Genomic DNA, 15,355 nt, shown 5'->3' on the forward strand with positions numbered 1-15,355 from the left:
CTTTATCGCGCGTTGGCACGAGCACGCCAAACACAGTAGATCGATATCGCGCAACTTGTACAATTTAATATGCAAACGAATGATGCGCGTTTGATCGCGCCGCGCGGCGCCGGGTGATCGCAACTCCACAAAATTCTTATTCGGCGAGCAACCGATTTTTGCATTTTTCGCCTCGTATAAGAATCTACAGTGACGATCTCCATCCGATCTCCGGGGGGAGAAGAAGGAGGAGGAGGAGGAGAGCGTTGCTAGAGGAAGAGGAGGTGGTGATGGCGATGGAGGAGGAGGCACACGGGTTCGCTTTTGCTTGAGCGTACCCGTTCGTTCACCCTAGCGGGGGCACCAACCTGGCTTTACTTCAGTTACACGCCGGGAGAGCTGGCACGTTGTGTATAAGTATATATACATGCATATATATTTATAAAAATGTGTGCAAACATATACATGAAACTAGATGTATATAAAAGCATATACGTAAGACATGTGCACAAATACGTCCGGATGTTTGCACCAGAAAAAATTGAAATCCTAAAAATACGGAAAAGATCGTGAAAGATTAAATGACAAAAGCGTCCAAGTGATCTCTTATTCCAAATAGTAATTTTTTATTATACCGTAAGCATTTAAAGTTTGACCAAACAGTTGTACTTGGACAATCCGTTGTCCGCTTTTCGGAGTCGCTGATACCATGACTGTACTTTTTTTCTAGCGTGAACGAGAAGATAATTAACATTATTGTACGACTGTTTAACCATTGCTTACGATTAGGCGTAACTAAAACATGTATATGGAAAAGAAAACTACTGCCGCAATTGAAAAGTTACGATCGTGCGTTAATCGATTTTTTTTCACTCTCTCGCTGTAGCGCCTTTAAGCGCATATTTCGGGACACCTTGTATAAAGGCATATAATACATTCTCGCGTGTACTTACACCTAGTATAGATGGGTACACGGAGAGCGTACCGAGAGTGTCCCGGTTGAGCACGACGCGATTCCACGGCCCTTCGCGAAAGAGTGAGAAAGAGAGCGAGCGAAGCAGTACCAACTTCACCGGCCCGTTCCATGGAGAGACGAAGAGAGAGAGAGAGAGAGAGAGAGAGAGAGAGAGAGAGAGAGAGAGAGAGAGAGAGAGAGAAGGGACCGTAAAGTAAAGGCAAGGAAAAAGGACGGACGCTTTTGTTCGACCGCTCCGGACGAAGCGCGAGTAGCTCTTCTCTTCGAAAGAGGCTCTTGACGCTAGGAATGAAGACATTACTGTCCGCGAGTAATACTCCGTCAACTGTTTCCAACCTGAAAGAGCGGAGGCTTCGGTCCGCGAAGAGGCGCCTGTGACGCCTCGCGCCGTCAAATTCGCTGATCGTGCAATTTCCATCGTCACGATGGAATTTGCACCGCTTAGAGACGACATCGGCTTACGGCCGTCGCCAGTCGGGTTCTTGACCTAAGCTCAAGCGCGAGCGAGAGAGCGGCAAAATTTCAATTTCGGAATGCTGACCGCTCGCCGAACGACAAAATCGATGGGTCTTATCGCGATAAAAATATTAAGTATGAAAAAATTTTGTCATCATCAAATCATCAAAAAAAAAAGAAAGAAAATGACAGTTATAGGAATAAAAAACAGATAGACCTTTATTCTCGTTCACGCATCATTGATATAATCGAGATATACATATAGAATTATAAATAATTCACATTAAAATTATATATTATATTCACAAAACTTAATTAACTTAATTTATTTTAATAAAATTGTATTACTTCACTAGAAATAATTATTACGAGACTCGCGATCATAGATATGTACATTCAAATTGATATAAAAAGATTAAGAATAACGAGTTAAATTCGATGCATTGACCATTCGAATGGATACAGGAGCGGTCACCGTGTCCGTCGGACTAGATCTCTGCGGATGATGGGAATAACTGACTTCCATGTCGATCTCGTCGAGCTCCTCCTCCTCTTCCTCGTGAGTGTCCGATTCATCTTCCTCTTCGCCCTCACCCTCCTCCTCTTCCTCTTCCTCTTCCTCCCCCTCCGATCCTCTGAACTAGATTTTTCATGCGCACAGGAAAATAATATTAGGTATATAATATTAGACTACATTAAGCATCAATCATATCATCATCCGTTCGAGTTCCGATTTAAACATTTTCGAACATATCAAATCCATCCAAATATTCATAAATCACGTGAGTAAGCTGCAGTCACGTTAGCAATTGTCAATTGTCTTGCGATTGTAATTAGCGATTAGTTTTCAATCAACCAGAGCAAAGTAATCATCGATTGTTTTGCTCTAATTGATTGAAAAATAATCGCCAATCACAGTCGCAATCGCAATCGCTGGTGTGATCACAGCGTTATGGCTGTGCCTAACAGTTTAATATTTCAAGTGTTCAATACAAAATTGAAAAAATAAATAATAAATTATATAAATATTAATTAATAAAAAATATATAATGTGTTATATACAACAATATAGGAGGAAGTTCGAATAGTCACGGACATTCGAATTTCTCAGCAATCGATCCAAAAACGAAAGTAAAGCGTCATATCAAAACGTGTCCTCTCGTTTTGTCTATCTGAACTTCTATACCGATGAATAAAATACAAAATTTTTGTATACAGTCATTCATACAGGAATATCTAAGTGCGATGAATTCTATTTCAAAATGTATAAATAATTAAAATGTTAATGACACTGGATGTTCTTTGACAATTTTTCGCAATTTTATTACTTAAAATCGAGATTTTAAATACTCTTAATTATTATATAATAGATATGTGTATTGTATAGCATTTAATGTAGAAACGATATCAATGATAGTATCGTCCGACAAGTTCTATTTCCAACCGATGGTAAAGAAAATAGATACAACGACACAATAACTACGTTAAAGTGAATGGTGGCGCAATATATCAGGATATGATTTTTCTATTGCTATTAGAACTATTTAAATTAAATCTCTTCAATTATCTTTTCATCTATTTTACTTATTTAATCTTGTACTCATAAAAAATTTGTATTTTGAAATTACTTGTATTTTTTTGTTCAAAATTTGAACTTTAAAGAAGTTATTTTTGTAAAATTACAAACATTTTCCGAATGCACAAGACAATTTAAGATCTTAATTATCATTCATATAAAAAGTTTAGAAATCAATTTGTGTTTTATAAATACAATATTAACAAATAAATTGAAAATTTAAAGGACTCTTTTATATAATAATATCAATAAATTAAACAAGGGCGAAGTAAGAGACAATTTACAATTAAAAATCTAAATAACTCTGATAATTTATTCAAATATATTGCGGAGAATATCACATAATTTTTGGCGTTTCGTCCCAGTTTCCACTACTGGACTCATCAGTAAGGCATTGTAGTGGAAGTCTACCTTATACGCTTTGGTAAGTTATTAAATCGAGATTCTATATAAAGAGATATACGCGTGTCTCAGCACTTACGAGAATTTGCGAATATCGATAGACCTCTGATGGCGAGTCGACGTAGTGATATTCTTCGCAATATTTATCCAAAATAAGAAATATATGTGAAATGTCCCCCCCGCCCCAAATATTGCGTGCCGAAAGATTTTCGGTCTTGCAACGCAACTCTAATAATCTGAAATATCCCCCATCCTTCCACTACAATGTCTTACTGATGAGTCAGTCCAGTAGTGGAAACCGGGACAAAACGCCAAAAATTACGTGATATTCTCCGCAATATATTTGAATAAATTATCAGAATTATTTAGATTTTTAATTGTAAATTGACTCTTACTTCGCCCTTGTTTAACTTACTGATTATTACAATATTAACATATATGTAACACTATGAGTTTTTCTCTGCTGTTTACTTACTAAACAAATGATACTACGAATTTACTACTGTATTATGTAAAGATTATTAAAATTAAATAGAAAAGGAAAAAAGAGGATGAGTAAAAGTCATTGATTTTTGCCCCCAATCGGTAAGTGAAATGCATGTTTTTTTATACTTTTTGAGCAGCAGAATTATGGAGTACAATCAGTTTTCCACAAAAATATGAAGGGAACATATATAAAAATGTGAATAAAGTGAACAAATAAGCATGAGATTTTTACTATAAAAATAAGATATATAATAATCGTTTATAAGGTTTTAGTATCAAAAAACTCATTAAATACATGACATTTTATTGTAATATAGTTAAATTAAAGAAGAAAACAAGTACGAAAACTTGAAGGATGTGATTAGATATATCTACGCGTTTTGCATGTCATCTTTCCCGCCTTCTTAAACTCTAGGCTCTTAGAGCTTATTCGTGGACTTCTAAACCTTAGATTCATAAGCAGGGGTCGTAACTGTTATAACCAAAATAAAAAAAGTTGTAGTATAACAATTATATTTCTCTTAAAATGATTCTGGCTATGAATAGTCATTATAAATGATTAAAATTATTTTTGGTTGTGAATAACTATTGCTGATGTTGGAAATTGTTTTGGTTACAGAATAACTATTATTAATGACGGAAATTGTTTTTGGTTACGAATAACCATTATCGATGACCAGAATTTTATTTCGGTTACTCAAGGTCTCCAAACTATAATAGGGGGAAGTCGCGTATACCGTACTCCCTAACGTTTAAACAAAATTGTAACAAAAGTATTGAAGAGATCAGAATATTTCTGTACTTACATTAAACTTTGATTCATTGGCACTAAAACAAAATAATACTTTTGCGAAAATAAACATTAAATTATAATATCTTTAACGTCAATGTGACGGTAAATATGTGCATTAAACCTTGCATACACAGGCTACATTCCTTTATTCACTGCGTTCTATAACCTATAACTTGGAATTAAGTTTAGAAAAATGTTAAGAAATTGTGTATTCGTATCTGTAATACTATTGAAAGCCAGTAAAAATCAGTATATTAAAAAATCTTGTTCTTCGGAATTCTTATATTCTTCAGAGTTATAATAAGTCTTTTAATAATTATTCGCGTCCGATGTACCTAATCGTAGATTTTTAATCGGGCCAGGTAGTGACTGTTGACTGTACAAACCAGGGTTGGCAAAAGTCCACATTTTTTTAATAAAGTCCATGCCAGTGAAAAAACCGGCAAGAAACTGGTCTTTTCTATTAAAAATAATCAAATGAGTAGATTTTTTTATTTTTAATAGCTCGTGTAAAAATATACGGTAATCTCGCGCTTCAATATCAATTATGCTCTTAACGCGAAACACTACCGTGTTTTCTGATAGGGCGCGGACACGTTCCCTCGCACGATTCTGCAGGATCCCATGTTGCACGCGGAGATACGTTATTAGCCGACAATCAGTGGCAAGAATACTCAAAGAAATGGTTGTTCTTTTATCTAAAATTCTTTGCCCACTTATAAATTAGCCTTCGCGCGAGGAAATCAACGATAATATGTCTCTTTATTTTAAAAAGTTTCCAAAAGCTAGAGTCATTTTAGGTTGTACTGAGGTATCCGTAAACAGATGAAAGTGCCTAAAATGTCGACTTCAAACATATTCTCAGTATAAAAGTACGTTTACCATAAAATGGTTAACATGAGTATCTTCTGCAGGCCACATAACGTACGTAAGTCCAGGTTACAGTAGTAGAGCATCAGATAAATTTATATTTGAACAGTCTGGACTACTGAAGAAAATGATCGGCGGCACAGATGCAATTATGGTCGATAAAGGATTTCTCATTGAAGCTGAATGTGCTTCGTGTAACTATAGATTTAATCGGAACACCATTTTTGCGCTCTAAAAACAATTTTCACACGAAAAAACCGAATTAAGCAGAGGTATAGCGGCAGCAAGAGTGCACATTGAAAGAGCAAATTAAAGAACTAAAATATTTAGAATGATATGTAATCGGTTCCCTTGGGCTTAATAGGTTATGCAAATAACATTTTCATTATAATATGTGCAACGGTAAACTTGTCTAATTCGATTTTAGCAGCTGATAAATTTTAATTTTTTTACTATGTACAATTTGAAACTGCCTGTGATATATCTGGTAATATTTACATCACTAACTGTGATATAAAAATTATAATAATTATTTGTTACTGTAAATACCTTTAAAAGTGTTATTATGTTTTGCATGTGTTTTTAGATTTTAATTTTCTGTTTTAGTAGTTTTAAGTACCATGTAATGCAGTCAAATTATAATAATTTTCAGTTATGGCATTCATAAAACACAAAAAGATATATAAAGCCATAATGTTCCTTTGTGTTTGAAAAAAAACTTTATTAATTTGTTATGTGTTATTTTTTTCTTGCAAACGTTATGGACCATTTCTTTCATATAAACATCGCAGTCAGCAACATATCGCGAGCAAATTTTTCATCGAATGGAACTCGTATAATGTATACAGATTTATTGAATGATAAATATATAATAAAATCGCTTGTTTTCAAATTTAACAGTAACATATCTAATTGAATTTGGCCGTAGTATGGATGTTTTAATTTCAGAGTGTAATCTTTCTTTAAGAATTGAAAGAGCAAGAATCTAATGACTCAAGCACACTGGAAGCGGAAACGCTTGCCGCGCGGCAAAATGTGACGCGGTAGCCAATGAGCTTACAGCTCCTAACATGTTCATTGGCTACCGTGTTACATTTTGCCGCGCGGCAAGCGTTTCCGCGTCCAGTGAGCTGGAGCCATAAGCACTCTAATACAGTTTTTGTTTTTTCTAAATAAATACATTTTATTTTTATTTCGATCAAAGTTTCCGGTCCGTTATCCCCAATCACTATTCCATCCGGCGAATAACTAATCCAAGAACAATCTAGATAAACAACGAAACCACACTGCACCACTGTAACTTGTATCCGTTATACTTCCCTTGCAAGTATTCCATTTATTAATCCTTTACATGAACAATGCATGCTTTCTATATTAGGTTTTTCATTTTCAATTTTTATAATTCCTTCGATAATATAAAGAAATTAATTTAAAGTACTTGTTTGTAGAACAAGGTTCCTAATATGTTTTCCTTCAGCTGTGGTGTTTGTACAGCCAACAGTCACTACCTGGCCAAATTTTAAAACATTTTCACCCTCATTTATGTTGCGACTATGGATTCCTCCTTTTACATATTCGTATATTTGCGATAATCGCAAATACATGGCTTTAATAATTATCCAGTAAAACGTGCAAATGTATACAATGACAACGAAAACTGTAGTGTAGCTTAGCTGGCTGTAGCCTCCTTACAAGACTTTCGCTTCCAGCCACCAGGTGGCGTATTGGTATGTGAGCATCGCGAATAAGGCTGCGGTCCGATTCACGCTTATAAAAGTGCTTATATAGGTCTTTAGGCTCGAGGTTCGGCTCGCGTTTCGGCTCGATAGTCTAGACGCACCTTAATGCTTACGGTTCTCACAATATTAATGATCGGTCCGATTTGTTAGCGTGTTAACGACGATTTTGTTTCGAACCGTTTGTGGGTACAACCACGAGACAAAAAAATAGACAAAAGACTACATATTGAGGGCTTTGTAGAAAGAATTATCCCAGGATATACGGCAAAAGAATTGAAAATACATTTTCAGAACGTTGCATTTATTTCTATTGCTGTTATTATCCTAATAATAATATAACTCTTCTGTTGATTTTTTTTCTGTTGTTTTTTTTTTCATTTAATTATTTTTATAAGCGATTATACTACCTGGATACGTCTATTTCACATTCATATTTGTCCTCTTTCCCGCGCAAATAAAGTGAACGCTCACGTCGATCCATCTCCGGATCATGGTCACCGTGAGCATGCGAATTCAAAAATCCATGACATTACTTTGCTCACGTAAAACGTTCAGGAATGAAACAGACCGATCGTGAGCACGCTGATGGCGCTGTAATCATGAATCGGACCGCGGCCTAAATCGAGTGCACTTTTAAATATGTAATTCTTGATTCAAGAATGAATAGCTTTCAAATAATGTGATTGAGCTTGTTAGAACGATATAATGATTTCAGAAACAAGAATACGATTTTAAGAATATAATATAATATACTTCATAAAATTTATAATATTATTGATGCAAGTGAATATTTGTAATTAAAGAGAGCTTTTTATACTTAAAGAAAGCAAATAGCATTCAAGAATAAAAATATACGTGAATCAGGAATTTATTTTTTTCTGTACTTCTCAACTCTAGCACAACAAATGTCAAATATTTGGTGTTTTTTTGAGAGTTTAAATATTAAAAACGATCATTATACGTATCATTTTTATGGTAAAAATTGTATGCTTATTTACATCTCATTCACATTTTTACACGTGTTCCCTTGATGTTTATAGAAAACTGGTAATTTCACACGTGATACTACAGCTCATAAACTATAATACAAAAAAACATACATATTTCACTTCCCAGTTGAAGGCAAGAATCAACGATTTAATTTTCTCTTTATATTTCACACATAATATCCAAAAATATACTTTATTAATCTTTTAAATGTAAAAATTTTTAGGAATTTTGGGCAAACCTATTTTAGGGTTATTGATTATGTATCTTGAAACGATGTATAATACAAAAGTGAGTAAATTCATGAGTTGATCAATGAAATTATAAATATTGAAGTAAATTCGCGCACTTCTGTAAAGACTTGTATCCATGATGCTGGAAATCGGTTCAAGATCTCAGTTCTAACAAATCTGAGATAGAGAATAAATTAACAAATTAAATTTAAATAATTTAGTTTTATAACCAACGCGACTGGTCAGTTCTTTTTTTATTTTGAACCGATTTCTAACGTCGTAGACGCAAGGCTTAATTTTCTACCTCATTACATGTATAATCAATCCCCTGCTTAAAAATTACACGCACTTTAAATCAATAATCGGCAATACTATGCAATAGTGAATAATCTTTTTCATGATTTGTGACATATGCCAGATAATTCTGATATATTTCTCCTGTAGATTATAAATTTGTAATTAAAATGTACATCAAATTTTTTAGGAAAAACTGGATTAAAAAGTAAAAAAAAAGTATGTTTTTGGCCGTTTTTTAAAAATAGAAATTCGAGTATTAACTCGAATAAAACTCGAATCCTAAAACAAAGATAAATAAGTATAATACCATAAACACAATACAAAGAAATAATATATAGGAAAATGTCCTAAATCAGACCGTGTTCCAAATCGGATCTTTTTAATTTGAATAAATACGGTTAAGCAGATTTGCGTGCTATTTATAATGTAAAGTCTTTATAAGACACCGAATATGTGACACAGCAATTTGGCAGTACTTTGTCATAATGTTCATAGAATAGATGCAAATATGCATTTTCGGCTACCATGCGAAAATTAAAAAAAAAATCCTTGTGAATCATTATTTAAAAGATGTTAAAAATTTGAACGGTAATTGATTTAAGATAATTAAAGAGTGTAGAATTCAAAAATATCAAGAATTTTGTAATTACTTTTGCGGTTTATTATAAAATTTGTTCCAATAATTCGAAAGAACCCGTGTCCAAATAGGACCTATACAAAAAACACTAAAAAGACGAGTAAGCCAGCTAATTCATCGAAGAAAAAAGGTTCGCCACAACCTGGTTGTAGTACTGGTAATCGATCGATCTGGTCTAATCGACGTGATTCTTTAGACCAGATCGATCTGATCTGATCGATCTGGTCTAAGGAACACTAAATCAATAAAATATCATGTGGCATCAGACTAAGATTGATGGAATTTTTTATTGATTTTAATTTTAATAATATAAGCTATATTTTTATCTTTGAGTCTTCAATTGCTCGTTTTTACTCAATACTAACAAAAATTAATTAAAATATTTTAAAATTCTATCTAAAAGTCCATAAAAATAGGAGGTCCGATTTGGCACTCATAGGACCAGAAATTGCATTTTTACATTTTCCATTATTGTTCGACACAGGTAAGAGATACATCAAAATGGTCTCACGCAAAAATGAAGGAAATTAAACGATTTTTCGAACGGCACCATTGGTTTTATGATCGGACTTTATTTACGCCTTATAGAGAACAAAAAATGTCCGATTTAGACCACTCTCCTCTATACAATCAAAGCGGATCTTGAGAGTGCTTTAAATAATTTCATGTATACCACACACATTTGTAGTCTTTCAAATTACACATTAAATTAGTAACATGATAAAAAAACTTTTGTAGCAATTTTTTTAGGAGCACATACCAAGTATAACATGTGTACATGCCATTTACTATACTATCATCCTAAAAATAAGAATTATATTCAGACATGTATGTCCCAGAAATATATTAGAAAGACATTTAAATGTTATGTTACATTTAATTTCTTTGTCATGTTACTCATTTATCTTTATTTTTTGCTTAAGATTCGAGCTAATACCAAAATTTTTATAATGTCCTTTTTTTTTTTACAACAACTTCAGAAATAATCAAAAACATATTTTATCTCTTACTTTGTAACTCGGTTTTTCTTAATAATTTAATAAAAATTACGTTTTTAATTATGGATTTATAATCTAATATTGTTTTTGGCTAGACCGAGTTTCCACCAACTTGGATTGGATTAAGCTTTACTATTAATTGATGTTATATATGCTCTGCCAATAGAAGAGCGCAAAACATCATTAATCCAATCCAGGCTGGTGTAAACCCGGTTAGGTCGAAAATGTAACATGGGAAAAACTTAATAGAATCACATATGATGAAATAAAATCCTTCTTCTACTATGGTTATACAGTTCATTCAATCAACTGACTTCAACTTGACAATTGACTCTGATTTGACAGGACGATCAAGATGCAACATTACCAAGTGATCAAAGTGCTACATATGTGCATGTTGAGAAATGAAAAATAAATACACATGTTCTTGATAGTAAACATTAAAAATGATGGAATTAATGATAATAATAATGATGGGTAATTATATAGAATACCCTCACTCCGATCCGTGATAAAATTAGGCTCATTCAACGTGTTTTCATTCAAAACGAAAAAATCTGGCGGAAAAACGCGGTGATCGATCTTGTGAATCGAGTTATTAAGCGTTAAAGTTGACAACTATTCAAGGAAATCTGTCATTCCGACTCGATGTGAGCACTATAAGTATTATTATATTAAATTATTATATTAAATATAATTATATTAAATTTGTTACATTAAATGGATGTTTACGCTTTTTTTTTCACATAAACATGCGTTGTAATTAGGTGTGATTGCACACGTATGCACATTCACTGCTTTAAAAATATAAAAGTACTGCTTCAAAACCACAACAAATCAGTACTTCAAAAACACAAAAGTACTGTTTCAAAAATATAAATTTACTGCTTTAAATACACAAATTCTTTATATTAGCAGTGAAAGTAAAGTACATACATATAGCGCTCATATCGAATCGGAATGACAAATTTCCTGAATAGTCGTCAACTTTAATGCTTAATAACTCGGTTCACAAGGTTGATCGCCGCGTTTTTCCACCAGAATCTTTCGTTTTGAATGAAAACGCATCGAATGAGCCTAATTTTATCACAATCGGAGATCGTGGAGGTATTCTATATAATTGCCTTCTAAGTGAAACTGCCTCTAAAATATTAAGCACTACGCAAATGGAAGAAATATTAGGAATAGAAATAAATATTAAAATTTCAACCTATCAGATACCAGTTACACCGAAATATACGATTTCTGAAAAGTTGAAATCTTAATATTTATTCCTGTTCCTAATATTTGTTCTATTGTGCGCAGGCCAAAAATGTGTGACGAAATACTGGTCAATTAGATTAGGTTAGACTGAATGAGTTAGATTGACTTACATCGCTCACTGTCTTCCCGATTGGAATATGCTCATAACCCTGCACGCGCACGTGATCTCTCTGAAATAAATAAAAAAATGTAGACCATGCGTTCTGACTTTTGCTCAAGGATGTTTGTATACTTACCCAGGCCTGGTGCTCCGCTTCGAGAGCGGCGACATCGCTCTCGTCGTCGCACGGTTTATCAGCGTTGAACCACAGTGGATCAGTCGCTCGCGGCCGTAGATCGGGCCACAGAGGTCTGATAGACATTACAAACAATTTAAGGACGAAAGAATCGCGATAAAAAACCCCAAAACACCCTTCAACATATCATCACTTCGACTCCCATGTTTTGACTTGTTTAACATTTTTTACTTTTGTTGATGTGTTAGTTTCAAACATGGTGAAATCAGTGTTGTAAGGCGAGCCGCCTTTTATCGCATGCGCACTACAGTACTAGCAGAGAGAAACCCTCTGGTACTAGTAATTACCATGGTGTAAGGAAACAAGGTGTAGCACGAAGGGAGATGCGCAGTGGATTTTCGTTCAACCAATCGGTAAATTTTGCCAAAATGTACGAAAACTGCCGAAGCCGGCCGAACGGGAGACACGAAGGTACGGTTGTACACTACATACCACCGGAGATAAACAAAACGCATACAGGCTTATATATATTGTACGTGACTGCATGTATTTGCAAGGAAGGTCGTAAAATATATAATATTTTATCGAAAATAGCCCGATATAGATATCCAGAAATATATTTTGTCGTTTCCATCAACTGCGGCATTATTTTATCGGTGACGAACAGCAATTTTGACGTTAAAGGGTTAATTTAACGTTTCTTGTAGTTTTCAATAAATATGAAACATTTGACAAAAATTCATTTTTTATTTTTGGTTTCTTAATAACTGGTTATTATTTTAAACAATTAAATAAAAACATTATTCAAAACATATATTTTTTAATTAGAAATTTTTAATTTATTAATTTTATTTACTAATTGCTTAAAAATAACTTTACAGGAATTTCAACACTCGAACTTAGTATTTCAAATTTTTAAGCCACTTAAACCCAAGTATTTAATCCTTATAATTTAATCATTTACTGCATTCTTACGTTATATGGCTTATATGTGTATTTTTCATTTTTAATAAAAAGTACAAATCTTATTAATAAAATGTTGCCAATATTTTATTCGACATTATCACCATATATTTCTTTTATGTTAAATCATAAGTAATGCATTTAAGAAATATTGTTTTCATTCTATTCCTACAGCAAGCGAATCATAAAGCAATTACAATCATTTTTTATACATTATTTTCTGTATATATATAATCAGTTTAATATTTACGCTTTCTCGCATTTTCAAATCAACCGCGTTTCAACCACATTTTGGCAAAATTCTCTCATTGGTTAGCCCCGTACCACCTGACCAGCCTCATGCGCCGCGCTACACCTTGTTTCCTTACACCATGGTAATTACTAGAGAAATTCAGTAACGTAACGTCGTGAAGGATGAAAAGCGCATATATGTAATACTACTATATGGCTAGATGAGAGAGAAGTCCATGTCCCAGAACCACGGTGCGGGAATATACTTCTCTCTCTTTCTCAGCGTACTTTGAACGTTGTGCGCATGCGTCGGATTCATCCCCTCCATCAATAATAAATAGAAGGATAAATATACATATATGTGTAAGGAAGAAGGAAAAAGTGATTGATTCCGCTTCAGAGTATAACCTTGTTACAGTTAACAGAGTCAGTTCAGTCGGAATAAATAAATTAATCCTAATTTTATGAAATAAACTTTTTCAAAATTGCCGTTATGTATATAAGAATACAGTGCAATCCCTTACAGAAATTTCATGATAATCAGTGCAAACTAATACCTATTTCATACCTATGCAAACTAATGTTTTCAGTCGCATTAGGCGCATTAGGCTTTTTGCCACATAAATAACATATCTTGACCATTTTTGCCTGTGTAAAACAGCACACATCTAATAAGCATAACGAGCATAACCTGTTCGCGTCATCTCACTGATCGCACTCTATTTTCCTATTGGCGGATGCAATCAATCCAACGCATGCGCACAACACTCAAAGTACTCTTAGAAAGAGAGGGAAATATATATTCCCGCACCGTGGTTCTGGGACCGCTTCCTCTCACTCCCTCTTATAGGCACTAGCCATATAGTAGTATTACATATATGGAAAAGCGTGAGCCCACTCAACGACATATATACCTAGACCGAGCTCGATATCACCACTGACAAGATAGCAGACAAACTGAATATTTTTGATTTATTTATGTGTATATAATTTAGGAATCGTTTGGGGAAATTTGGGAAAAGCATTTAAACATTTGGGTAATAGTATTTTTCTTGTTATTAACAAATCTTCTCATGAGACAAGTTGGCGGACAGCGATTTTATTTAATGAATTTTATGAATGGAATCGATCGGAAATAATTTGGGGAAAACGTCTTCATTATTATTATCATTTAAGAAAAGTCGCTATTTTGTAATTCAATAGATTTACACATTGCGAAAACGAACAAAGCTCGAGTGTAGTGGGTGTAGTAAGTGTAGTACAAAAAGGTGTAGTAAACCGAAAATCGTCAAAAATTAACTTTACAATTAGACCCGATCTTCAAGTAGGGTGTATTCCATTTCACGCATGATGCATCATTTATCATTAGGTGCATCCAGAAGTATGACCGCTCACTAAGCGCTCAATGAGCTTTTTTATCTAATTGGCATATTCCATTAGATCTAAAAATATAAACCAAACAGGTACAAGAGCTTACTGAGCGCTCAATGAGCGGTCGTGCTTCTGGACGCACCCATTATTGTTTTGGACCTTCTACAATAAGGGCCTCTTTCACCAACGTCTATTAACTTAATCGACGATTAGTCCATTGGAATTGACCAATCGCATTTATCATTTAGTTTTAACGACAGACGCGATTGGTCAATTCCAATTTAAGTTAATCGGCGTTGGTGAAAGAGGCCCTAAGCTATAAGTCATAAATCGGAAGTAAGAAACTAAAAATTGACGACTGTGATTGGTCCATTTCTAGCTTATGACTTACGATTTGTGACTTACGGCTTATTATAGATACCCGTTTTAAGTGAATGTTAAGTACAATTTAAGAAATTGATTTTTGAATAATACCTATGTGTGACAGCCAGTCGTATTGTATGTACATACAAATAATTTTGTTAAACTGGCGATGCAATCCCGTTTCACGCATGATGTGCATAATGCATCATTTATCCTTACTTAAGGCTGGGTTTTCATGCGCTCGACGCTCATTTTCAGCGTCAAAACAGATCACGTGATAAAAATTAATGAATAGCAAGCGTCAACGTAATGAAAAGCCAGCCTAATGCATAATGCATAGTGCGTAAGAGAATCAACCAATCAGAGTTCTTCTTTTCCTCCCACTTCACGGAAGAGAAGCATTTTGATTGGTTGATTCTCTTTTACGTCATGCATGATGCATAATGCATGATGCGTAAGAGAATCAACAAATCTTAATAGGCCTGTTCTTTTTACCGAA

General features: G+C 33.9%; 1 protein-coding gene across 1 annotated transcript; it reads right to left on the bottom strand.

Moving 5' to 3' along the window:
* Positions 1–1,790: 1,790 nt before the first annotated feature.
* On the bottom strand, positions 1,791–12,172 carry LOC108774308 (anaphase-promoting complex subunit 15). Its single transcript, XM_018540379.1, has 3 exons — positions 11,929–12,172; positions 11,803–11,862; positions 1,791–2,051 (listed from the first exon to the last, which is right to left on the bottom strand). Exons 1-3 carry the CDS (start codon positions 12,052–12,054, stop codon positions 1,827–1,829), a joined length of 411 nt encoding a protein of 136 aa, XP_018395881.1. The 5' UTR covers positions 12,055–12,172; the 3' UTR covers positions 1,791–1,826.
* Positions 12,173–15,355: the final 3,183 nt, after the last annotated feature.

Source organism: Cyphomyrmex costatus, unplaced genomic scaffold, assembly GCF_001594065.2.
Source record: "Cyphomyrmex costatus isolate MS0001 unplaced genomic scaffold, Ccosl1.0 scaffold241, whole genome shotgun sequence".
In the NCBI taxonomy this organism is placed as follows: domain Eukaryota; kingdom Metazoa; phylum Arthropoda; class Insecta; order Hymenoptera; family Formicidae; genus Cyphomyrmex; species Cyphomyrmex costatus.

Coding starts and splice junctions, on each gene's coding strand:
- LOC108774308 (XM_018540379.1), bottom strand. CDS start 12,054: ATGTCTATCAGACCTCTGTGGCCCGATCTACGGCCGCGAGCGACTGAT. Junction 11,863..11,928: donor AAGCGGAGCACCAGGCCTGG/GTAAGTATACAA, acceptor TATTTATTTCAG/AGAGATCACGTGCGCGTGCA. Junction 2,052..11,802: donor TCGGGAAGACAGTGAGCGAT/GTAAGTCAATCT, acceptor TGAAAAATCTAG/TTCAGAGGATCGGAGGGGGA.